The sequence below is a fragment of the Quercus robur genome, chromosome 2, assembly GCF_932294415.1.
Source record: "Quercus robur chromosome 2, dhQueRobu3.1, whole genome shotgun sequence".
NCBI classification, from domain to species: domain Eukaryota; kingdom Viridiplantae; phylum Streptophyta; class Magnoliopsida; order Fagales; family Fagaceae; genus Quercus; species Quercus robur.
The window spans coordinates 86,871,041-86,896,488 of NC_065535.1; the positions used below are offsets into that span (position 1 = coordinate 86,871,041).

Below are 25,448 nucleotides of genomic sequence, written 5' to 3' on the forward strand. Positions count from 1 at the left end.
ATTGACCCAGTCCAAGCTGTTCGATATATCCTGAATTGGATAAGTCAAACCGTTACGGTTTGAAGAGTAATAGAAAGCTGCAACCAGAAGCAATGTTGTATTGCCAGAGCTTGTGGCCTCACTAGCCACTGCAGCTCTCCACTCGTCTAGAAGTAAACCAAGGTTGGTAAATTCAGTAGCTGAAGAAGGGTACTCCCAGTCAAGGTCAAGGCCATAAAAGTTGTAAGACCTTGCTAGTTGTATAGAGGAATTTATGAATGATGCGCGAGTACTTGCTTCGCTAGCCATAGCAGCAAAAGTTGTGGCACTAGCGCCTGCTCCACCAATGGATAAGAGGGTTTGAACTGAAGGGTTTTTCTGTTGCACAGTGGTGGTGAAGGTTGAGAACTCGGCTAAGTTTGAGGAAGAAATGGAAACTTGGTATGTGGTTGGGTCAAGATCGGCAAAGGCACAAAATAGATGGGTGAAGAGTGTGGAATCTATGCCTGAAACAGACAACCCTGAGCCAGGATACCAGTATGCGGCTTTCACTTCAGTTTGTCCGGCAGAGAATTGTAGTTGGAGAAGGAAAAGGAGAGTGGAAAAAATATAGGGAAGGGATTTGGAAGCCATTGAAGGAATGGAGCTAGTAGTACCGGTCCTATTGGATAATATTGCTCGGTAGCACGGAGATATATATATATATATATTTTTATGTGAGTCCAATCTGGCTAGATCCAAGTACGTGGCTTTTTTGTCTTTTTATTTTTCAGATAGTTTTTTATATAATTGCTCCATGGATGAAATGTTTTATGTAAGCAAATCATGTATAAGATTGCGTGTTTGAACTTCCAAGTTGAACTTTATGATATGTTTGGTTAGGGTGAAAAAAGAAATGATGAAAAATAATGAGAGAAAACTATAATAAAAAATAGCATTTTTTACTGTTTGGTTCAAGAGAGAAAACAAGAGAGATAGAAAATGAGGAGGAAAATTTTCCCTCTGAGTCCATATTTTTTTATCCTCCCAATTTGGGAGAAAAAAGTGTTGAATGATATATTTTACACAAATACCCTCACTATATTTATCTCACCTACCCTTTACTTTATTCATCTTATTTAATGAGTGTAAATTTGTTGCCACGTTTTTGCTGCCCACGTTCTTCATGGATGAAATGTTTTATGTAAGCAAATCATGTATAAGATTGCGTGTTTGAACTTCCAAGTTGAACTTTATGGTATGTTTGGTTGGAGTGAAAACAGGAAGGATGAAAAATAGGAAGAGAAAAATAGGATGGAAAATAGCATTTTCTACTATTTGATTTAGGAGAGAAAACAAGAGAGATAGAAAATGGGGAGGAAAATTTTCCCTCTGAGCCCATATTTTTTTATCCTCCCAATTTGGAAGGAAAAAATGCTAAATGATGTACTTTACACAAATACCCTCACTTTATTTATCTCACCTACCCCTCCCTTCATTCATTTTATTTAATGAGTGTAAATTTGCTTCCACGTTTTTGCTACCCACATTTTTGTTGCCTAATTGCCCAGTTAAATTATTAGTGCAAGTTTTGATTTATATAAATCAGTGCAAGTTTTAGTGCAAGTTGATTTGCCCAACTACCCAATTAAATTATTAGTACAAGTTTTGATTTATATGTTTTGCCCAGTTAAATTGCTTAGCTTATTTGCTGCCCACATTATATTCACTAGTTGAATAGTGAATATAGGAATACATTGGTTACAAAATCTTTTGCCCAATTAAATTCAACGATGACTCTATAAGGTAGTTGATGGGGCACACAGGTTACGAAGTTCCGAAAATGTAAGATAATAATTCAATTTGCCGATGATGCAGTGTTGGTGTGCTCTAACAATGCTATCAATATAAGGGTAGTGTTAATAGGCACCTTGCAATTGCCTATAAGAAATAGTTTTATATTAAATGTCAGTTTACATACAACTTATTTTTGCTGAAACTGAAAACTAAAAATACTGTAGCAAAATAATTTTTAAATGTGTGAATAGTGCCGTGAGACCCATAAATAGTGCATTTTGTCTCCTGCACAGTGAGTTACTATTCATAAGCACTAAAAAAAAAAAAAAAAAAAAAAGTCAAACGTGAACCCAAAACGTGAATCGAAACACTCACTAAATTATTTTACTTTATATTAGATTTATAACCAATTTTATAAGGTGTTAAGCCAATAGAGTTAATTTTTTAAGTTTCAATTATCACTTTAGTACTATTTTCATTCACCTCATCATTTTATACCAATTTTTTATTAAATGAACCTCACAATAAATCATTCTTAACTAACATCTTTCCTTACAGTGCTCGTTAACATTTCACTCATATAATCCAAAGAAAAGAAGATAGATCAAGAGCATGAGCTGAGCCTCCAATAACAATCAATTATGTTTTCTTTATCCTATCTTTGACTCTTCGCAACATAGTATAAAATGTGTACTAAATTATAATGCACCGTCAAAAAATAGTATTGTTTTAATTTGAGCTAAAGTTTTAAAAATGGGATCAGTCAAATAACCAAAAAGATAGTGATTTCCTATTTTATAGTGAGCGTTTGGATCCGCGTTCACGAATCCACATTCACATTTTCAGCTTCTCTCTCTTTTTTTTTTTTTTTTTTTTTTTCAGCACATGAATAGTAAAATCAAATGAATTTACCGTGCATGAAACAAATGCACTGTTCACGCACTGTTTACGGATTCCATAGCACTATTCACATGTTTAAAAATTATTTTGTTACAGTGTTTACAGTTTTCGGTTTTCAATTTCAGTAAGAATAAGTTGTATCCAAACGGACCCATAATTTAACCAGGGTCAAACAAATGGTCAAATCATTGAAATAATATATAATTTATTAAATAATTTTAAATTTTTAAATATAAATAACATCAATGTATGATAACTCATTAAAATTTTTTATTAAAAAATATCGAAAGCATATAAATAATTTTAAATGAGTTTTCATGATTTTATAATATTAAAAACTTAGAAGAAAAAAAAGTGTATTAAAGATTATACTTTTTTTTTTTTTTGAAAGAGTATTAAAGATTATACTGACTTTATATAATATAAAATTTTTAATTTTTGTTATATAAATGCATATATATTATTCACTAAAACAATAATTAGAAGAAAAACAAAAGTCACGTGTTGCGTTAACTGTTAGTGGCTGCCACTCAAAATTTAAAAATGAGGGGACTTAGTGAGCGTTTGGATTCAATTGAATCTACGTTCACGTTTTCCAATTTTACGTTTTCTAGTTTTTTTTTTCCCTTGTGCGTGAACAGTAATCTCACATGGGTTCACTGTGCAAAGGACAAAAATCACTATTTTGTCACTGTTTATCACTGTAGTAGCACTGTTCACGCACTAAAAAATATTAAAAATGGGTTCCACGGTACTATTCACATATTTAAAAATTATTTTGCTATAGTGTTTTCAATTTTCAATTTTCAGTTTTTAATTTTAGTAATAATAAATTCAATCCAAACGGACCCTTAAAATGCGAATATGTGAGGCAGCAATTTTGACCCAAAAAAATAAAAAAGGATATGTGAAGCAGCTAGCATCATTAATGAAATGACCCACCTCTTTCATTTTCCACCACACATCTTCCACTTCCGGCACTTCACATCGATCAAAGGTTGAAATTATCTAAACTTATTATGTATTTTTTTTATTGTGAATTTTGAAAATTTAACTAATTATATATTTTTTATATTTTAATTATGTATGTCAAATTTTATTTACATTAGATGCTATTTACTATTTAATTAATGATGTATATTTTGTACATAATTTTTACTATAAAAACTTAAAATTTAAACATATTATTGATAGCATTGTTATTGATCATTAATCTTCTTAAAATCTTTAAAACATGAAAAATATAATAAAAATATATAATCCAATTATTAATTTTTTTAAATTCTCGTCCAATAAAAAATATAAGATATTTTTAAAGAATTTCGATCCGGAAGAATGGATTGATGCGAAGGTAGGTTTTATTGGGTTGCTAAAACTCATGTCAGGAACTTACATCGCACCACTCTCATTTATGGATTGCAGTAATCTCCTCAATCAAATCCCATACATGCGAAGATAAAGCACTACTTTTGTGAGGGTCGTGAGGCAAACCAATGAGCATGTGATATGGCTAGGAAAAGACCTAACCTAAGCCGCGGTTTTGTTGTTTATCATAGTCCTTCTATGGATATCTGTATTTTACTTTATTTTATGACATATGGGATTTGTACTTTGTTTAAAAATATTAGGCGAAAATTCTATTAGTCACTACCCTTTGCCAATTTTGCCCTTATTTTTTAGTAGCAATTAATTTGGTCTATGTTACTTTCTCTTACAGTTAATTTGGTCCTCATATTTTGGTAGTAGTCAAATTAATCCATGTTATTTTCAATTTATAATCAATTTGATTACTGCTATTTTCAAATTTATAGTCATTCTTGGTACAATTATAGGGTTGTTTTTTATACACACACACACACATATATATATATATATATATATATAAAATAGAGTTAGAGATTGATAAATTTGATTCATGTTTTTGCCTTTGGTTACCAATAAAGTGCAAGAAAATGCAAGGAAAGTTGTGATTGCAGGTTAAAAATAACATAGACTAAATTGACTATTACCAAAATATAAACACCAAATTGAACACAATTCAAATTTGTTTCCGAAAATAAATATCTCTATTTAGTATTTACAAACAAAAAAAAAAAAAAAAAAAAAAAGGTAAAAATGAGCTAATTACAAGTAATACTAAATGAGCATTTGGATTGGAATGGAAAATTAAAATTATTTTGCTGTTTAGTTTATTTTTGTTACTATTTATGAGCCCACTGCACTTTCTTATATTATTTATGAGTTACACTGTACTATTTCAACTAACTTTTATCTTTATTTATAATACTTTCAGCAATAAGTTTTCAGTTTCAACAAAATAAACAGTATCAAAACACGTTCTAAATAACACAATTATTAGCGCGTGTGCGAGCGAGTAAGAGAAAACCAAAGAAGCTACCTATGTTAAGGACGTTGGTACACGCGCCCACTCTGTGCTGTCTCTCCGGTCCTTCTCCCTCCAATTCCACTTCCTCCGACCTTTCACGCCCTTCCATGGCCACTTCTGCTCGAATCGCAGTCATCGGAGACATCTTGAGCTCTCTCTCATTTCTTTTTATGTAAATTCGGAAACCCCGTGGGAAATAACAGTTTCTTTTTTTGGAATGAAAATTTGGGGTTTTTGAAGCACAATGATTGGAATCTACAAGAAGATACAAAGGCACTTCAATTTCTTCAGGTATCTCTCTCCCACTCTCTTTTTACTTTGAAGAATCTATTTAATTCTTTCTGTAATTTGCTTCTTCTTTTTTTATTGTTGAAATTAAACCGACTTAAAAACAGTATTTGTTAAATTGTTGGGTTTGTAATGTTTAGTAATGGATTAAAAATCCTAGCTTTGAACAATTTCAATAAACATGAACTATGATTTATGCTGTGAAAACCTAAATTGGAAGCTTTGAGAAACATTGGGTTAACGTTGAAACCTTGGTTAGAGTTTTATATTGGGAGAAAAAATTGAATGGTAATTTAGTTAGGATTTATGGTATTTAACACTTTTTTTTTTTTTTAATATATAATCTCAGTACTGAAAATTGCATGAACAACTTGCTGAGCAACTATGTAGATGGAATTTAATTAACTACTAGTTGTTTACAATTACAAGGTGAAGAAGTGATTTATGTTAACTTTTAAATACACCCAAAAAGAAAGTTAGAGAGAGAGAGAGAGAGAGAGAAATTTTAGTTAACCCAATTCTTTTGTGCTTTGGATTAATGGTAAAAAAAAGGACATGTCAATTAAGGAAGTAAGTACGGCTTCGAATAGAATAGAATGGTAGACAAGAATACACATGGCCGACCCTTACTAATTTGTTGAGGATCAATAAGCGACCCCATAAAATTTGGGGCTAAGGCTTGATTGTTGTTGTTGTTGTTGTTGTATTAATGGTAATCTCAGGTTTCCCATATAACCTCTTTGTTTCTGATACATCCAATTGTTTTGTGCTCTCTTTCCGCCTTTATTTATGGTAGTTGTTTAGCTTTACATGGTAAAAATTTGTATGGATATCTACTCTAACAGTCTAATGTGGGTTTCTGGTGAACTGCAGCCAGATCTGGTGCTGTTTACAGGCAGGTTCTATTCTTCCTCACCGTTCATCTACCTAGTTTATGTACATTTAGTCTCTTTTGGCCTAGTATATATGGTGGTCTTAGTGGCTTGGAATAAAGAGTTTTGTCAATGACACTTCTATGTGCCTGAAATGCTCTGGACTGACTTGTCCATAAGTTTGGAATAAATAGAACAAACTCCAGACACTTAGTCAACAGGGAAACGTTCAGCATATTCATGTCATGCTGAGCCTGTATTTTGTATCTGTATCTGCTCAAGAGAGCCAGTAAGATCTATTTTTATTTATTGATTTAAATATGAAACTTTCTTTCCCTTCTGTTGCCTTTTTTTTTTTTGGCTTCATCCTTTGAATTGATTTTGTTCGGGTGATTTTGGTGAGGAGAATGTTGAACTCGTCCAAAGTGCTGCCAGTCTTGAATTTGCTGAAGCAGCTATTTTGGGAAATCATGATGCCTGGTATACTCAAACAGTTTTCTGGAAAGTAAGTTTACACCATACCAAAGTACAATCATCATTTACATTTGCTTGCTAGAGGGTTCCTTTTCTTCTTAATTTTTACTAGACTTTATTAGTGTTCTTGTGTCATTGCTGCAAATTTTAAAGGAACGTAACGAGTCTGGGAACTTGATCCCTTTATAAGCTATGTGAACTCTGTGTGTGTGTGTGTGTGTACATGTGCCACATGTTTAGAAAACTATATGTTTGACCAGTTCAACATGTAAGCTCTATTATGTAGACTCTGATAATTAGTTTAATTAATTCCTTGATTTGATTATCAGGAGGAAGGATGGAGTTCAACTTCAGCTTGAGTGGTGAGATTGTCATATATTCTGGAAATCCCTTTGATTATATATTTGACCTGAAACCAATGAATCTAGCCATGAGAATATTTTGACATTTCCTATTTTAATATATGTTTTCATACCCATGAAAGTATTTGCTAGTGCTCATTTCATGTCATCGTTGACAATGCTAGGTTTTTTTTCTCTGTATTTTATTTGTGATTTTCATTTTCTTGAAATGCCTGAAAGTACTTGTTAGTGCTTATTACCATGTCATGGTTGGCAATGTCAGTTTTTTCCCCCCTTTTTGTTTTTGTGTTTTCCATTTTCTCCAACTGTGTTTTTTTTTTATAGGTAATCAGAAAACTATTATTAATGAGAAAAAAAAAGGGAAATTACAAGTTGTTCATGATGATGAACAACAAGAAATAAAAGAACAAACAGCCCAGCAAAACGAGAAATCAGGAAACTAAGCTTAGAGAAGACATAAACATAGAGAGAGAAGAACAATCAATAAAACCCCAACAACGAGACCACTCCAAAAGACTACGTCGACATAAAACCTTTAACTCATCCAACATCTTCTCATTATCCTCAAAGGAACGATGATTTCGTTCCATCCACACAATCTACATTAAGCACCCTAAAACCAAATTCCAAATGTCCGAATTATGTTTCCCAAGCCACTAATGCCAACAAGATAACAAATCCGCCACTGATCCTGGCACAACCCAATGAATACCAAAAGCCTAAAGCATAAAAGTCCAAAGGGAATGAGTAACAGGACAATGAAGAAAAAGGTGGTCTACCGACTCCCCATCACAACAACACATACAACACCAAGTAGTCAACGGGCGACCCCTAAGCATTAGATTATCCAAAGTGAGGATCCGACCATGTGCAGCAGTCCACAAAAAGAACGCCAACCGTGTGAAAGTATTTGCTAGCATTTATTAAAATACATGGTGGAATAGCTACAAAGTTCTGATGACTACTTTAAACTAACTTGCAAAAATCTTTCAATAAATCGATTAAGTTTTCTCTTAAAAGGTCACATGTCATGCTTGAATTGTTACTTTGTAATAATCAGTCTTGGTGAGGAGCATGTAGCTTATCAACATTTAGACTTCCCTTGATAAAAGTAAGCATTGTTGGTGGACGGCCATTTTCCTGTGGAGGGGAGCAATTGTTTCGAAAAAAGCTTCTATCTGCAAGGTATGTTGTACAACTTCAACAGAATTAGATAGTATGTAATTTGATCACATTTGTTTTCTTCATAATAGTTCTTTCAAATGTGGAATTTATAGAATTTCTGACTGCAACTTACAAGGTCTGTGTTGATTTGCTTTATCTACATCACTACCATCTTTCTATTTTCCCTTGGTTTTCATGCAAAAATGATATTCCTCTTGTCTATGCAAATAGTGATGTGATCACATCAATAGATTGTATTTGAATGATTGGTATCTGAATCTACCAATCTTTTCTTAGGGCATCAGATTCATCTACTATAAAATAAGAACTGAATAGTTTCTTGTAACAGTTTCTTGTAACAACAACAACAACAATCAAGCCTTAGCCCCAAATTTTATGGGGTCACTTATTGATCCTCAACAAATTAGTAAGGGTCGGCCATGTGTATTCTTGTCTACCATTCCATTCTATTCTATTCGAAGCCGTACTTACTTCCTTAATTGACATGTCCTTTTTTTTACCATTAATCCAAAGCACAAAAGAATTGGGTTAACTAAAATTTCTCTCTCTCTCTCTCTAACTTTCTTTTTGGGTGTATTTAAAAGTTAACATAAATCACTTCTTCACCTTGTAATTGTAAACAACTAGTAGTTAATTAAATTCCATCTACATAGTTGCTCAGCAAGTTGTTCATGCAATTTTCAGTACTGAGATTATATATTAAAAAAAAAAAGTGTTAAATACCATAAATCCTAACTAAATTACCATTCAATTTTTTCTCCCAATAGAAAACTCTAACCAAGGTTTCAACGTTAACCCAATGTTTCTCAAAGCTTCCAATTTAGGTTTTCACAGCATAAATCATAGTTCATGTTTATTGAAATTGTTCAAAGCTAGGATTTTTAATCCATTACTAAACATTACAAACCCAACAATTTAACAAATACTGTTTTTAAGTCGGTTTAATTTCAACAATAAAAAAAGAAGAAGCAAATTACAGAAAGAATTAAATAGATTCTTCAAAGTAAAAAGAGAGTGGGAGAGAGATACCTGAAGAAATTGAAGTGCCTTTGTATCTTCTTGTAGATTCCAATCATTGTGCTTCAAAAACCCCAAATTTTCATTCCAAAAAAAGAAACTGTTATTTCTCACGGAGCTAGGGTTTCCGAATTTACATAAAAAGAAATGAGAGAGAGCTCAAGATGTCTCCGATGACTGCGATTCGAGCAGAAGTGGCCATGGAAGGGCGTGAAAGGTCGGAGGAAGTGGAATTGGAGGGAGAAGGACCGGAGAGACAGCACAGAGTGGCGCGTGTACCAACGTCCTTAACATAGGTAGCTTCTTTGGTTTTCTCTTACTCGCTCGCACACGCGCTAATAATTGTGTTATTTAGAACGTGTTTTGATACTGTTTATTTTATTGAAACTGAAAACTTATTGCTGAAAGTATTGTAAATAAAGATAAAAGTTAGTTGAAATAGTACAGTGTAACTCATAAATAATATAAGAAAGTGCAGTGGGCTCATAAATAGTAACAAAAATAAACTAAACAGCAAAATAATTTTAATTTTCCATTCCAATCCAAATGCTCATTTAGTATTACTTGTAATTAGCTCATTTTTACCTTTTTTTTTTTTTTTTTTTGGTGTGTGTAAATACTAAATAGAGATATTTATTTTCGGAAACAAATTTGAATTGTGTTCAATTTGGTGTTTATATTTTGGTAATAGTCAATTTAGTCTATGTTATTTTTAACCTGCAATCACAACTTTCCTTGCATTTTCTTGCACTTTATTGGTAACCAAAGGCAAAAACATGAATCAAATTTATCAATCTCTAACTCTATTTTATATATATATATATATATATATATATATGTGTGTGTGTGTATCAAAAACAACCCTATAATTGTACCAAGAATGACTATAAATTTGAAAATAGTAGTAACCAAATTGATTATAAATTGAAAATAACATGGACTAATTTGACTACTACCAAAATATGAGGACCAAATTAACTGTAAGAGAAAGTAACATAGACCAAATTAATTGCTACTAAAAAATAAGGGCAAAATTGGCAAAGGGTAGTGACTAATAGAATTTTCGCCTAATATTTTTAAACAAAGTACAAATCCCATATGTCATAAAATAAAGTAAAATACAGATATCCATAGAAGGACTATGATAAACAACAAAACCGCGGCTTAGGTTAGGTCTTTTCCTAGCCATATCACATGCTCATTGGTTTGCCTCACGACCCTCACAAAAGTAGTGCTTTATCTTCGCATATATGGGATTTGATTGAGGAGATTACTGCAATCCATAAATGAGAGTGGTGCGATGTAAGTTCCTGACATGAGTTTTAGCAACCCAATAAAACCTACCTTCGCATCAATCCATTCTTCCGGATCGAAATTCTTTAAAAATATCTTATATTTTTTATTGGACGAGAATTTAAAAAAATTAATAATTGGATTATATATTTTTATTATATTTTTCATGTTTTAAAGATTTTAAGAAGATTAATGATCAATAACAATGCTATCAATAATATATTTAAATTTTAAGTTTTTATAGTAAAAATTATGCACAAAATATACATCATTAATTAAATAGTAAATAGCATCTAATGTAAATAAAATTTGACATACATAATTAAAATATAAAAAATATATAATTAGTTAAATTTTCAAAATTCACAATAAAAAAAATACATAATAAGTTTAGATAATTTCAACCTTTGATCGATGTGAAGTGCCGGAAGTGGAAGATGTGTGGTGGAAAATGAAAGAGGTGGGTCATTTCATTAATGATGCTAGCTGCTTCACATATCCTTTTTTATTTTTTTGGGTCAAAATTGCTGCCTCACATATTCGCATTTTAAGGGTCCGTTTGGATTGAATTTATTATTGCTAAAATTAAAAACTGAAAATTGAAAATTGAAAACACTATAGCAAAATAATTTTTAAATATGTGAATAGTACCATGGAACCCATTTTTAATATTTTTTAGTGCGTGAACAGTGCTACTACAGTGATAAACAGTGACAGAATAGTGATTTTTGTCCTTTGCACAGTGAACCCATGTGAGATTACTGTTCACGCACAAGGGAAAAAAAAAAAACTAGAAAACGTAAAATTGGAAAACGTGAACGTAGATTCAATTGAATCCAAACGCTCACTAAGTCCCCTCATTTTTAAATTTTGAGTGGCAGCCACTAACAGTTAACGCAACACGTGACTTTTGTTTTTCTTCTAATTATTGTTTTAGTGAATAATATATATGCATTTATATAACAAAAATTAAAAATTTTATATTATATAAAGTCAGTATAATCTTTAATACTCTTTCAAAAAAAAAAAAAAGTATAATCTTTAATACACTTTTTTTTCTTCTAAGTTTTTAATATTATAAAACCATGAAAACTCATTTAAAATTATTTATATGCTTTCGATATTTTTTAATAAAAAATTTTAATGAGTTATCATACATTGATGTTATTTATATTTAAAATTTTAAAATTATTTAATAAATTATATATTATTTCAATGATTTGACCATTTGTTTGACCCTGGTTAAATTATGGGTCCGTTTGGATACAACTTATTCTTACTGAAATTGAAAACCGAAAACTGTAAACACTGTAACAAAATAATTTTTAAACATGTGAATAGTGCTATGGGATCCGTAAACAGTGCGTGAACAGTGCATTTGTTTCCTGCACGGTAAATTCATTTGATTTTACTATTCATGTGCTGAAAAAAAAAAAAAAAAAAAAAAAAAAAGAGAGAGAAGCTGAAAATGTGAATGTGGATTCGTGAACGCGGATCCAAACGCTCACTATAAAATAGGAAATCACTATCTTTTTGGTTATTTGACTGATCCCATTTTTAAAACTTTAGCTCAAATTAAAACAATACTATTTTTTGACGGTGCATTATAATTTAGTACACATTTTATACTATGTTGCGAAGAGTCAAAGATAGGATAAAGAAAACATAATTGATTGTTATTGGAGGCTCAGCTCATGCTCTTGATCTATCTTCTTTTCTTTGGATTATATGAGTGAAATGTTAACGAGCACTGTAAGGAAAGATGTTAGTTAAGAATGATTTATTGTGAGGTTCATTTAATAAAAAATTGGTATAAAATGATGAGGTGAATGAAAATAGTACTAAAGTGATAATTGAAACTTAAAAAATTAACTCTATTGGCTTAACACCTTATAAAATTGGTTATAAATCTAATATAAAGTAAAATAATTTAGTGAGTGTTTCGATTCACGTTTTGGGTTCACGTTTGAATTTTTTTTTTTTTTTTTTTTTTAGTGCTTATGAATAGTAACTCACTGTGCAGGAGACAAAATGCACTATTTATGGGTCTCACGGCACTATTCACACATTTAAAAATTATTTTGCTACAGTATTTTTAGTTTTCAGTTTCAGCAAAAATAAGTTGTATGTAAACTGACATTTAATATAAAACTATTTCTTATAGGCAATTGCAAGGTGCCTATTAACACTACCCTTATATTGATAGCATTGTTAGAGCACACCAACACTGCATCATCGGCAAATTGAATTATTATCTTACATTTTCGGAACTTCGTAACCTGTGTGCCCCATCAACTACCTTATAGAGTCATCGTTGAATTTAATTGGGCAAAAGATTTTGTAACCAATGTATTCCTATATTCACTATTCAACTAGTGAATATAATGTGGGCAGCAAATAAGCTAAGCAATTTAACTGGGCAAAACATATAAATCAAAACTTGTACTAATAATTTAATTGGGTAGTTGGGCAAATCAACTTGCACTAAAACTTGCACTGATTTATATAAATCAAAACTTGCACTAATAATTTAACTGGGCAATTAGGCAACAAAAATGTGGGTAGCAAAAACGTGGAAGCAAATTTACACTCATTAAATAAAATGAATGAAGGGAGGGGTAGGTGAGATAAATAAAGTGAGGGTATTTGTGTAAAGTACATCATTTAGCATTTTTTCCTTCCAAATTGGGAGGATAAAAAAATATGGGCTCAGAGGGAAAATTTTCCTCCCCATTTTCTATCTCTCTTGTTTTCTCTCCTAAATCAAATAGTAGAAAATGCTATTTTCCATCCTATTTTTCTCTTCCTATTTTTCATCCTTCCTGTTTTCACTCCAACCAAACATACCATAAAGTTCAACTTGGAAGTTCAAACACGCAATCTTATACATGATTTGCTTACATAAAACATTTCATCCATGAAGAACGTGGGCAGCAAAAACGTGGCAACAAATTTACACTCATTAAATAAGATGAATAAAGTAAAGGGTAGGTGAGATAAATATAGTGAGGGTATTTGTGTAAAGTATATCATTCAACACTTTTTCTCCCAAATTGGGAGGATAAAAAAATATGGACTCAGAGGGAAAATTTTCCTCCTCATTTTCTATCTCTCTTGTTTTCTCTCTTGAACCAAACAGTAAAAAATGCTATTTTTTATTATAGTTTTCTCTCATTATTTTTCATCATTTCTTTTTTCACCCTAACCAAACATATCATAAAGTTCAACTTGGAAGTTCAAACACGCAATCTTATACATGATTTGCTTACATAAAACATTTCATCCATGGAGCAATTATATAAAAAACTATCTGAAAAATAAAAAGACAAAAAAGCCACGTACTTGGATCTAGCCAGATTGGACTCACATAAAAATATATATATATATATATCTCCGTGCTACCGAGAAATATTATCCAATAGGACCGGTACTACTAGCTCCATTCCTTCAATGGCTTCCAAATCCCTTCCCTATATTTTTTCCACTCTCCTTTTCCTTCTCCAACTACAATTCTCTGCCGGACAAACTGAAGTGAAAGCCGCATACTGGTATCCTGGCTCAGGGTTGTCTGTTTCAGGCATAGATTCCACACTCTTCACCCATCTATTTTGTGCCTTTGCCGATCTTGACCCAACCACATACCAAGTTTCCATTTCTTCCTCAAACTTAGCCGAGTTCTCAACCTTCACCACCACTGTGCAACAGAAAAACCCTTCAGTTCAAACCCTCTTATCCATTGGTGGAGCAGGCGCTAGTGCCACAACTTTTGCTGCTATGGCTAGCGAAGCAAGTACTCGCGCATCATTCATAAATTCCTCTATACAACTAGCAAGGTCTTACAACTTTTATGGCCTTGACCTTGACTGGGAGTACCCTTCTTCAGCTACTGAATTTACCAACCTTGGTTTACTTCTAGACGAGTGGAGAGCTGCAGTGGCTAGTGAGGCCACAAGCTCTGGCAATACAACATTGCTTCTGGTTGCAGCTTTCTATTACTCTTCAAACCGTAACGGTTTGACTTATCCAATTCAGGATATATCGAACAGCTTGGACTGGGTCAATGTTATGGCCTATGACTTTATTGCACCTGGTTGGTCACAAACTGTGACTGGACCCCCTGCTGCGTTGTACAATCCAACAAGCCCAGTTAGCGGAGATAGTGGCATCACAGCCTGGATTCAAGCTGGTGTTTCTGCCAGTAAATTGGTACTCGGTCTTCCATTTTATGGCTACGCATGGACTCTAGTAAATGCTGATGACAATGGAATATTTGCTCCGGCTAATGGAGCTGCTATATCCCCAGGTGGGTCAATAGCTTATAGCCAAATCTTGGATTTCATATCCCAGAATAGTGCCACAACAGTGTATAATTCCACGTTTGTTACAAACTATTGCTATTCTGGGACGACATGGATTGGTTACGATGATACGAATAGTACATCTACCAAGGTTACATATGCTAAGGGAACTGGATTGCTTGGCTACTTTGCGTGGCAGATTGGTCAGGACCCAAATTTCGTTCTTTCTGAAGCAGGTTCGTATGAGTTTAATCATTTATATACTATATACTTCAACTCGTGCATTTAAATTTTGTCAAGACCCAAGCAATAAAAATCTGGCTGATTTATGAGATGCAAGTTGCAACCATGTTGCTCTTTAATGTTTCAATCAATGAAAAAAAAAAAGACTAGTGGGAACTTTATAATATTTGGTTTAAATAGTTTTGGGGGTCTAATTAGACAAGGGTGGGAGAAAGCTGAAGAATATAGTAGATAATAGCGACAATCAACGTGGTGTTTGTTTGAACTCTTGAACTTTTATACTTATCTGCATGCAAAATTTGCCAAACAGTATAATTCTAGAAAAATTTTAGGTGGATGACATGCGTTCAAAGTTAATTAGTTAGTTGGATTATTTTTTTGGAAATTAAATCGATTATAGTAAACTTGTCTTTCAGCCAAAATCGTTTTTTCCTCTTTTTTTTTTTAATCCGTTTTCGGTAGGAAGTCGAGTATAGTAAACTCGACTTCCACTAAAAGTCAATTTTGCTGTACTCGACTTCAAAAAAGAGTCCAATTAACTAATTAACTTTGAACGCATGCCATCCACCTAAAATGTTTCCAGAATTATACTATTTGGCAAATTTTGCCCTTGTCTGCACGTTCACATACATGGCATCTTTGATTGATGATTATTAATATTCTTGTTTGTCTTGTCCATTTTTATCCTTTGATGTTCTTACTTCTAATGTGTAATTCTTACTCTTGTTACAGCTTCAAGTGCATGGGGAGCGAGCTTAGAATTAAGAGATCAGATGTAAAAGGCTATATTATTCACAATAAGGCCAATACTATCCAGTATGTTAGCATGTTATATGCATAAAGGCCAATGAGAAATTTAAGCAATGATGTTTATGATGTCCATCTATTGTGAAATTTTAAAGTACTTACAAGTGTATGAACCGTACCGAAGTATAATTTGACAGGAATGAGGTCGAATCCACAGGGACCTGAATGAACGTAGCAAAATTAAATCAAATCTTAACCAAATTAATCATAATCTAGTTTAATAAAAATTGATTGTTTGCAATTAAATAAACTAATCAAATAATAAAATTAAGCAAGTAATTAAACTAAGCAAAAGATATAAAGCAATAAAGAGATGTAAACAATCAAGAGAAAGGAATTAAGGTTTTGGAATTCGCCTTGTAAGTCATATTAGCATATATTTATGATCATTAATTTTTCCCAACTCACTACATGATAATCTAGAAATCAATCTTGCTATCATGGAAAATATTCTCATTAAAATCCTTATTTTAAAAATTAAAAACATGTTCTTCTTCGCTTCTTAAGTATAAAATCAAATCATCAATTGTATCCGTAGCAAAAAAATCACAAGATATATCCAATTCTAAAAATCAAATCATAAATTGTATCCATTGATAGACAAATCATAAACGATATCCAATTTTATAATCAAGAATTAATAATCCAAGCATTCAATTAATTAAGATAAATCCTAAATCATGAGAAAAACATGATTGAACTCATATCTAGAATCTCATTTTAGTCAATTGATATGAAGCAAGAACAATTTATATCATTAAAGAACAATTATTGTAGGAAAAATCAAATTACATAAATATTACTGATAATCGTTAACAAGGTTTCATCCTATGCATTCAGCCCTCAGCGCTAGCACTAGCCTTTCCGAATTTTGCCCTAAAGAGCCTTTAAATAGGTCAAAGAATCCTATTACAGGTTGAATTTCTGTTTGGAGAAAATCCTAGATTTTTAGGCTTCACTTAACCGATAATTTTGGCCCATTTAATGTCTTAATTCGGACTTTTGGAAAACTACAAATTGTATCCCTTTAAGTTAACGTTCCAGCCCAACTTGAATCATCTCAATTGGACTTCTGAGCCAAAAGTTATGCCAAAAATACTAACTGATGTGCAGTCTGGAATCCTAATCCGAATTGGACTTGGATTTAGTGCAAATTTCCTTTGATTCCTTGCTCCAATTTTATTTAAATTTAATTGGGTTGGTCTTCTTTAACTTCATCATGGCCCTTGTAAAAGTAAAGTCCATTAGCTTTCTTTTTTACACAAATCCACTTGTTTAATTCCATTCTCCTACAAAAGACAAATTCACGCAATAAAATCCAATTAAGTACAAAATTGATTATTTAGCATTATTCCAAAACCAAATATGAAATGCATGAATTACCTCAAAATAAGTATGATAATGCTTTATAGCAATGATATAAATATGCAAAATTAAGCTATTATCAATGCATATCACCATCTGAGGTATAGATTTTAGCAATTTTAGTTTAGTTTGGCCCATATTAAGGTGATTTTTTTTAATGGTTTTCAATTGCACTTTTTTGAAGTACAAATTTTTAAATTTTTTTACCTAGATGTAAGTAGTACATGGTGATCACAGGTTGAGCAGGTTTGGGTTAAGAATCAACCCGCCACTATATATATGTGTGTGTAAAGAGAATGATCTATAATTGAGTACTAAGACTGTAGTGCGGTGATTGGAGATGGTCAATGGTTACGATGTCAATGATTACTAATACTCTGACGAGTGAACTGAGGTCAAAACTATCGAGAGAGAGAGAGAGAGAGAGAGAGAGAGAGAGAGAGAGAGAGAGAGAGAGAGAGAGAGAGAGAGAGAGAGAGAGAGAGAGAGAGAGAGAGAGAGAGAGAGAGAACCCAAAGGGCCAAGGCAAAGAGATAAGCTTCTTTAACCAGGAAAAAATATTTTATATTAAATAATATCACGTCATTCGTATCAAAACTTAATAATTGAGAGATATGTGTGTAAAAATAACTACCCATTAACACATGTCTTCCATTTATTAGTGGGGTAGTTATTTGTTTGCTGACATGTTTTAAACTTACTGGATTTTGATATTACTGACACGGTATCATTTAATACCAAATACCTTCTCCTTAACAGGAGGCATTTGACAACACACGAGAAGAAACAAAATGAAGCCAATAAGGAGTTGCCACATATACAAATGGGATATGGTAAATAAGCAATTCTTTGGTTCATTTCTCAAAAACTCAACATACAACTTGTATTTCAATAAGTATGTAATTGGCAAAATATCCATATAAATTTACACCATGTAAAGCTTAACAACTACCATAAACAAAGAGGTTATATGGGGAAATCTAAGTTTACCATTAATACAACAACAATAATCAAGTCTCAGTCCCAAATTTTATGGGATTCGTTTATTGACCCTCAATAGATTAGTAAGGGTTAGCCATATGTATTTTTGTCTACCATTCTATTTTATTCGAGGTCATACTTCATTTTACTTTCTCAATTAACATATCCTTTTTTTACTATTAATCCAAAGCACAGAAGAATTGGGTTAACTAAAATCTCTCTCTCTCTCTCTCTCTCTCTCTCTCTCTCTCTCTCTCTCTCTCTCTCTCTCTCTCTCTCTCTCTCTCTCTCTCTCTCTCTCTCTCTCTCTCTCTGGTTGTATTTATAAGTTAATTAACATAATTCACTTCTTCACCATGTAATTATAAACAATTAGCAGTAGTTAATTAAATTCCATCTACATAGTTGCTCAACAAGTTGTTCATGTAATTCACTACTGAGATTATATATTAACAAAAATATGAGTTCAATACCATAAATCCTTACTAAATTACCACTCAATTTTTTCTCCCTATATAAAACTCTAACGAAGGTTTCAACACTAACCACCAGCTACTCATTGTTTCTCAAAGCTTCCAATTTAGGTTCATAGCTTAAATCACAATTCAAGTTTATTTAAATTGTTCAAAACTAAGAACTTTAATCCATTACTAAACATTACAAACCCCTCATTTTAATAAATACTATTTTTATGTCAGTTTAATTTCAACAATATGAAATACTAAAAAAGAAGAAGAAGCAAATTACAGAAAGAAATAAGTATATTTTTCAAAGTAGAAAGAGTGAGAGAGATATACTTGCAAAAATTGAAGTGTTTTTGTATCTTCTTGTAGATTCCAATCATTATGCTTCAAAACCCCCAAATTTATATTCAAAAAAGAAAAAAAAATTGTCATTTTGCACAGAGTTAGGGTTTCTAAATTCATTTAAAAACAAATTTCAGAGAGAGAACTGACGATGTCTCTGACGATTGCGATTCAAGCAGAAGTGGCCATAGAAGGGTGTGAAAGGTTGGAGGAATTGGAATTGGAGGGAGATTGAGGAACCGAAGAGATAGCACAAAGTAGGCGCATGTAGCAACATCCTTAACATAGATGAGCTTCTTTGGATTTCTCTTACTCCCGCGCACATGCGCTAATTGTCTTAGTACTATTTGTAGGTGTAGGCTTGTAGCTCATTTTCACGATTTTACTCTTGTTTTTACTTTTCTTTTTTGTTGGTAAAAGGAGATATTTATATTTAGGCAAAAATATCATATTGGTTCTTACATTTTGGAATCTATTTGATCTCTATAGTTTGGTAGCAATTAATTTAGTCTATGTTATTTTTAAACAAGGTACACCACTTAATAAAAGATTATCATAACTTTAAACAACGTTACACCACTTAATAAATTTTTATTACATCAATAATTTGGAAATATTACAATTGAATTGTATGTTTTCTATGTTGTTGACATGTATGCTAAGCAAATAATATATTATTTACTATTTGATCCACAAACTCATTTTTTATGCATAATTTTAAAATATAAAAACTTGAATTTTAAAAATTTGTTTGATGACATAGTTGTTGATTTTTTATTATCTTGAAATTTTGCAAGTATAGAGAATATAAGAAGAAAATGTAATCTACCAGCGGATTGTCAAAATTCGCATCCAATAAAAAAATATTGAGTGATGTATTATTGCTTTAAGTTACATAATGTGTGTTAAGTTGTGATTTTCCATGTTAGTTTTATTGGCTTTAATTTCGTGCCAATTTGATTGTAATTCTTTCAATCATTTACCTGTATTCATGTGGGATTAATTGTAATGGGTTTAGTTTTCTTTTTGGTGAAGAATTGCTCAAGATAGGATATTTCGCAGCTTGCTCATGATTGTTTCATGACTACTTCAACTTGTGAAAGGTCACGTGAGGAGCACATGCATGAAGTTCAAATATTTGTTGTGTCAGATATTCTCGCGACTTAGCTAACTCACGAGTGACTCGCACAATGGTCTCATAGCTGGATTTTGGTGTGTCTCTTCCCTTCCTTCACCCACACACTATATATAGATATCCTCATTCCCACAAAATTGCAAGAAAATTTTCAGAGAGAAAACCCTAGAAATCCATTTGAGAGTTAGAGATTGTCATTCATCAATTCTCTACACATTTCTCTTAGTTTTCTTCATTATTTTCCGTCTCAATTTTCATATCCTATGAAAGGAACATAGTCCAATCACAATCCACACATATTATTAGTGTAGAGAGCTGTTTTGATGCATTTGAGAAGTATTGGGTTCATACCAATTCTTGGTAGGTGCAATTAGACATAATTACAGGGTTTGGAAAGCTAGCGAAGACAAGACTCGGTGAAGTTTGTTGATAGTTGGAGCTCGGAAAGATCAAGTATTTTGGGTAGCTAAGGCTTGGAGAGACTTTGTGTATTCATGTACTCCAACTGATTTGCTAGTGGATTATTTTAGCTTGTTTGACTACAGAGAGGATTTTTCGTTGAGTTCTTCGGTTTTCTTCTTCAATAACACATCACGTGTTATCTTGTGTTTGCACTCTTTTTCCCCTACTCCTTGTGCTTTTAATTGTTTGTCAATTATGTTATGTATGCACATGATGATAGCTTCGATTGATTAGTTTTCCTATCTTCTATATTCCACCACATTGTTTAAGTGTAGCTTAAAACTAATTAAGCCATATTTTAAAATTTGGGGGGTCTTAATTAGCTCTAGTAATTAGATGACTAGTGAGCTTTCAAGGTGTAACTTTAACCCATCCCATTTTTTCTCTTTTTTGGGTATAATTAAAGGATTTTATTTATTTGTGACAAGAGATTTACATTTTTTTAAGGCTAGGTGGTAAAAGGTGAGCAAATTATGATCCCATTTATTCTCATACTTGCTGTGAGAAATATATAAAAGAGGTAATCTAAACAGTTATGGTAACTTGTATAGTGGCTATAGACTATATACCTCCCTTCGCCACAAGCTTCTCCCTAGTTCGGCCTACTTTCTCTTTTTTCTTCATGGTCAATGGAGAGAGAGAGAGACTTGGGCTAAAACAAGATTTTAAGACTCGACACTTAAATTGACTTAATTGGACACATCTGCATTGAGCATGGATGAACGAGTTTATTTCAAAACACTACATAAGATTAGAGGTTCAAATTTGATTTTTTAAATATTATGAGTTAAAACTAAAATAATCCTAATTTTTGACGGTGTATTATAGTTTAGTACACGTTTTATAATTTCAAGTTGTTAAGGGTGAAAGATAACATAAAGAAAGCGATTGATTGTTACTAGAGGCTGAGCTCATTCTCTTGATCCATCTTCTTGCCTTTGGATAATTAAGTTTAATTAAGTTGAGTCTTGTTCTTGTAGACTATCGCTATCGTAACGAGTAAATTATATGTGGTAAGTTGTTATTAGTTCTAATTTGCAGTGGCGGCGCCACTCAGAGTCCAGAGTGTTCCCAGAAACACCTTGACTTGATTTTTTTTTTATTATATATAATAATTTAAATTTTTTTATTTGTTTACCCTTTAAAAAAAAAAAAAGGAACACCCTCGAGCAATATTAGGAACACCCTCAAAATTTTTATGCCAAACAAATTTTGAATTAAAATCTAAAAAAGAAAAAGAAAAAATTGTAACAGAGAATTTGAAAAAAAAAAAATTGTAATAGAGAAAGCCCAAAAAAAAAAAAAAAGCCCAAAAACAATCCTAAACAAATACCCAATAGGCCCAACCCAAACGTTTTCGAAAAAAAAAAAAAAACATAGAATTTCCGAATGGCTCACGCCACCTTCAGGCCCAACACCACTTTGTTGGTCGTTGTTAACATTTAGCTGGGTATCCCCCCGTCTTCCTCCTTTAGTTTTGTTTGTTCACCTCTCTTCTTTTTTTTCTTTTTCTTTTTCCTCTTCTTCTTATCTGTTGTTTAAACTACAGCTGCACTCCCTTGGTCCTTTTGTTTTGTGTGGTTCTTGTAGTCTTATTTTGTGTGTACTAACACCACATGTGTAGACATTGATATTTAAAACAAGTTTGAAATTTCAATTACATCTTTTATTTCAAATTTTCAACTATAGTATTGTCATTCACTAGTTTTATATTTTTATTAATAAATAGGCTGATATGTGAGCTAGAGATAAACAATAACTTGCCACTCTAGTACTCATCCACCCACGGTCACGTAGAAGGATATATATATTTTTATATTATATAACTACAATGGTACACACCAAAATATATTTAGGTTTTTTTTTTTTTTTTTTTTTTTTTTTTTTTTTTTTTTGAGATGAACTTGTTGGTTTCCCTAAAGTATATATTATTATTGTTGTTATTGATTAGATGAGTGACATAAATTTATCATTTTAAAATTTTATATATATATATATATATATATATATATTAGTGGTAATTCTGAAACGGTATACCAGTATTGATTGGTACCAAAAATATATCGTTTCGCTGGCTAAACCGGTACAACCTTTGGTATGGTATTGACTTCCCTGATACAAATATGCGTAAAGTGCTGTTGTTGATGAGCCTCATTAGATGAGCTCGCTGCCAACACATAGTAGCTTCTTCAGTTTTCTTCTCTTCCTCGTTGTTACTCTCTTTCTTTTGGCATTTCTAGTCTAGGTTCCTAAACAAAATGTTAGCAGAGAAACCCAAAGGACAAGAGGTCAAGACTCAAGACAACTTTTCGCTGTGTCACACCTACCCAATTTCTACTTCTTATTAAATGCTTCTTTTATATATTTATTTATTTATTTTTTACAAAAGTTACTAATGGGCAGACAAACCAACGTGGTTTATCTGCCACTCTTTTACTTTTTTGATTTTTGTTTTAATTTCTTTGAAAATTGTTTATAGTTTTTTATTCTTTTTCTTTTTAACCACTCCTATATAGAAGGCTTATCATGCTTTTTAATTTTTTTTTTATTGAGTTGTGAAATTACCTTAAAATAATTTGAATAAAAGAGGTAAAATTTTGAAATGTAATTAGATATATTAATTTATATAGAATTTTTTTTAGATTGCAGTAGTTAAAAAAAAATTAATGAAACAACTAAACACCAATAATTAATAATTTAATTAACTAATATATTATAAAAAACAAACAAATTAAATTATGTTAGGCTAAATAACAATTAATAATTTAATAATTAATGAAATAACAATACAACAAATTATAATTTATAAAAGACAAACAAATTTATGAAACAACTAAAACCAATAATTAATAATTTTATTAATATTTCAAATGAATTTATAGTTTATTGTTCAGGTACCTTTTTTCATTTCATTTCATTTCATTTTTTTTTCCTTTTGATGTTTTTCAGTGTACAGAATGCAAATTTGTTTTGGTTTTAAGAACAATTTTTTTTTTTTTTAAGCATAAACTTCATGCTGACCAAATCTTGAATTTCAGCTAGTATTTACTGAAACGTCTTGAAACATTCGAAATAGACCGAAATGACCTGAAATGACCTGAAATTTTTTCAAAGTGGAATAAGAACACCCTGGACAAAATTCCGGGGGCCGCTACTACTAATTTGAATCCACATCTTAAATTAAATTATAGGTAATAAGTTGTTATTAGTACTTCTAATTTGAATCCACAATTTTTAAATTACCTTGTTATCCACTGATAACAATCAATATCAACTGACCGCTTAAGATTTGTTGTTGAAAATATTGTCTCATTCCCTAATATACGTTACTCTTTTTTTTTGATAAACTAATATATGTTACTCATAATATATTTATAAGACTACACCGACATGGCATCAACAGTAAATTGAATTACCTTTCATTTTCGGAGCTCTGCAATCTGTGTGCCCCATCAACTACTTCAGAAAGTTTCAAAGTCGTTGAGTCTACAGTTTAACCACGCAATCTTATACGTAATTTGCTTACAATAAACATTTCATCCATAAAGCAATCATATAAAAAACTCCGAGAAATAAAAAGAGAAAAAGCGACGTCCCACGTACGTACTTGGATCCAACCAAATTTTACTCATGTTACAAATACATATATATATCTCCACGCTACCAGGCGATATTATCCAATAAGACCAGTACTACTAGCTAGCTACATTCCTTTCAATGGCTTCCAAAACCCTTCTCTATATTTTTTCCACTCTCCTTTTCCTTCTCCAACTACAATTCTCTGCAGGACAAACTGAAGTCAAAGCCGCATACTGGTTTTCAGGCACAGGATTGTCTGTTTCCGGCATAGATTCCACACTCTTCACCCATCTATTTTGTGCCTTTGCCGATCTTGACCCAACCACATACCAAGTTTCCATTTCTTCCTCAAACTTAGCCCAGTTCTCAACCTTCACCACCACTGTGCAACAAGCAAACCCTTCAGTTCAAACCCTCTTATCCATCGGTGGAAGGGGAGGAGATGTTATAGCCCAAAGTTTTGCTTCAATGGCTAGCCAAGCTAGTATCCGCAAATCATTCATAGATTCCTCTATACAACTAGCAAGGTCTTACAACTTTTATGGCCTTGACCTTGACTGGGAGTATCCTTCTACAGCTACTGAATTTACCAACCTTGGTTTACTTCTAGACGAGTGGAGAGCTGCAGTGGCTAGTGAGGCCACAAGCTCTGGCAATACACCATTGCTCCTGGTTGCAGCTTTCTATTACTCTTCAAACTATGACGGTTTGACTTATCCAATTCAGGATATATCAAACAGCTTGGACTGGATCAATGTTATGACCTATGACTTTATTGCACCTGGTTGGTCACCAAATGTGACTGGACCTCCTGCTGCGTTGTACAATCCAACAAGCCAAGTTAGCGGAGATAGTGGCATCACAGCTTGGATTCAAGCTGGTGTTTCAGCCGATAAGTTGGAACTCGGTGTTCCATTTTTTGGCTATGCATGGACTCTAGTAAATGCTGATGACAATGGAATTCGCACCGGCTAATGGAGCTGCTATATCCTCAACTGGGGCAATAGCTTATAGCCAAATCAACAATTTCATATCCCAGAATAGTGCCACAACAGTGTATAATTCCACGTTTGTTACAGACTATTGCTATTCCGGGACGACATGGATTGGTTATGATGATACGCAAAGTATTTCTACCTAGGTCACATATGCTAAGGGAAATGGATTGCTTGGCTACTTTGCGTGGCAGCTTGGTCAGGACCCGAATTTCGTTCTTTCTCAAGCAGGTTCGTATGAATTT

General features: G+C 32.3%; 3 protein-coding genes and 1 long non-coding RNA gene across 18 annotated transcripts in view; 3 read left to right on the forward strand and 1 right to left on the reverse strand.

Moving 5' to 3' along the window:
- The window catches only part of LOC126715576 (class V chitinase-like), an 87,680-nt gene that overhangs the window by 45,606 nt on the left and 16,626 nt on the right, over positions 1–25,448 (reverse strand). The gene's annotated exons all lie outside the window — the stretch shown is intronic.
- The window catches only part of LOC126715577 (uncharacterized), a 55,433-nt gene continuing 35,002 nt past the window's right edge, over positions 5,018–25,448 (forward strand). For 2 of the 13 annotated variants that reach the window (XM_050416251.1, XM_050416246.1), the window contains exons 1-3: positions 5,019–5,187; positions 5,282–5,332; positions 6,203–6,224. In XM_050416251.1, the coding sequence (XP_050272208.1) occupies positions 5,286–5,332; positions 6,203–6,224 (69 nt within the window). In that variant the 5' untranslated portion in view covers positions 5,019–5,187; positions 5,282–5,285. Of the gene's footprint in view, positions 5,188–5,281; positions 5,333–6,202; positions 6,229–6,251; positions 6,491–6,638; positions 6,707–7,004; positions 7,038–25,448 lie in introns of those variants that run through there. The other 11 variants (XM_050416255.1, XM_050416244.1, XM_050416258.1 and 8 more) reach the window with 10 other exon arrangements.
- LOC126716145 (class V chitinase-like) lies at positions 13,926–25,183 on the forward strand. Its single transcript, XM_050417174.1, has 2 exons — positions 13,926–14,602; positions 24,973–25,183. Exons 1-2 carry the CDS (start codon positions 13,983–13,985, stop codon positions 25,181–25,183), a joined length of 831 nt encoding a protein of 276 aa, XP_050273131.1. The 5' UTR covers positions 13,926–13,982.
- LOC126715580 (uncharacterized) lies at positions 14,609–15,953 on the forward strand. Its single transcript, XR_007651877.1, has 2 exons — positions 14,609–15,066; positions 15,806–15,953. It is a non-coding gene; the product is annotated as an uncharacterized LOC126715580 (long non-coding RNA).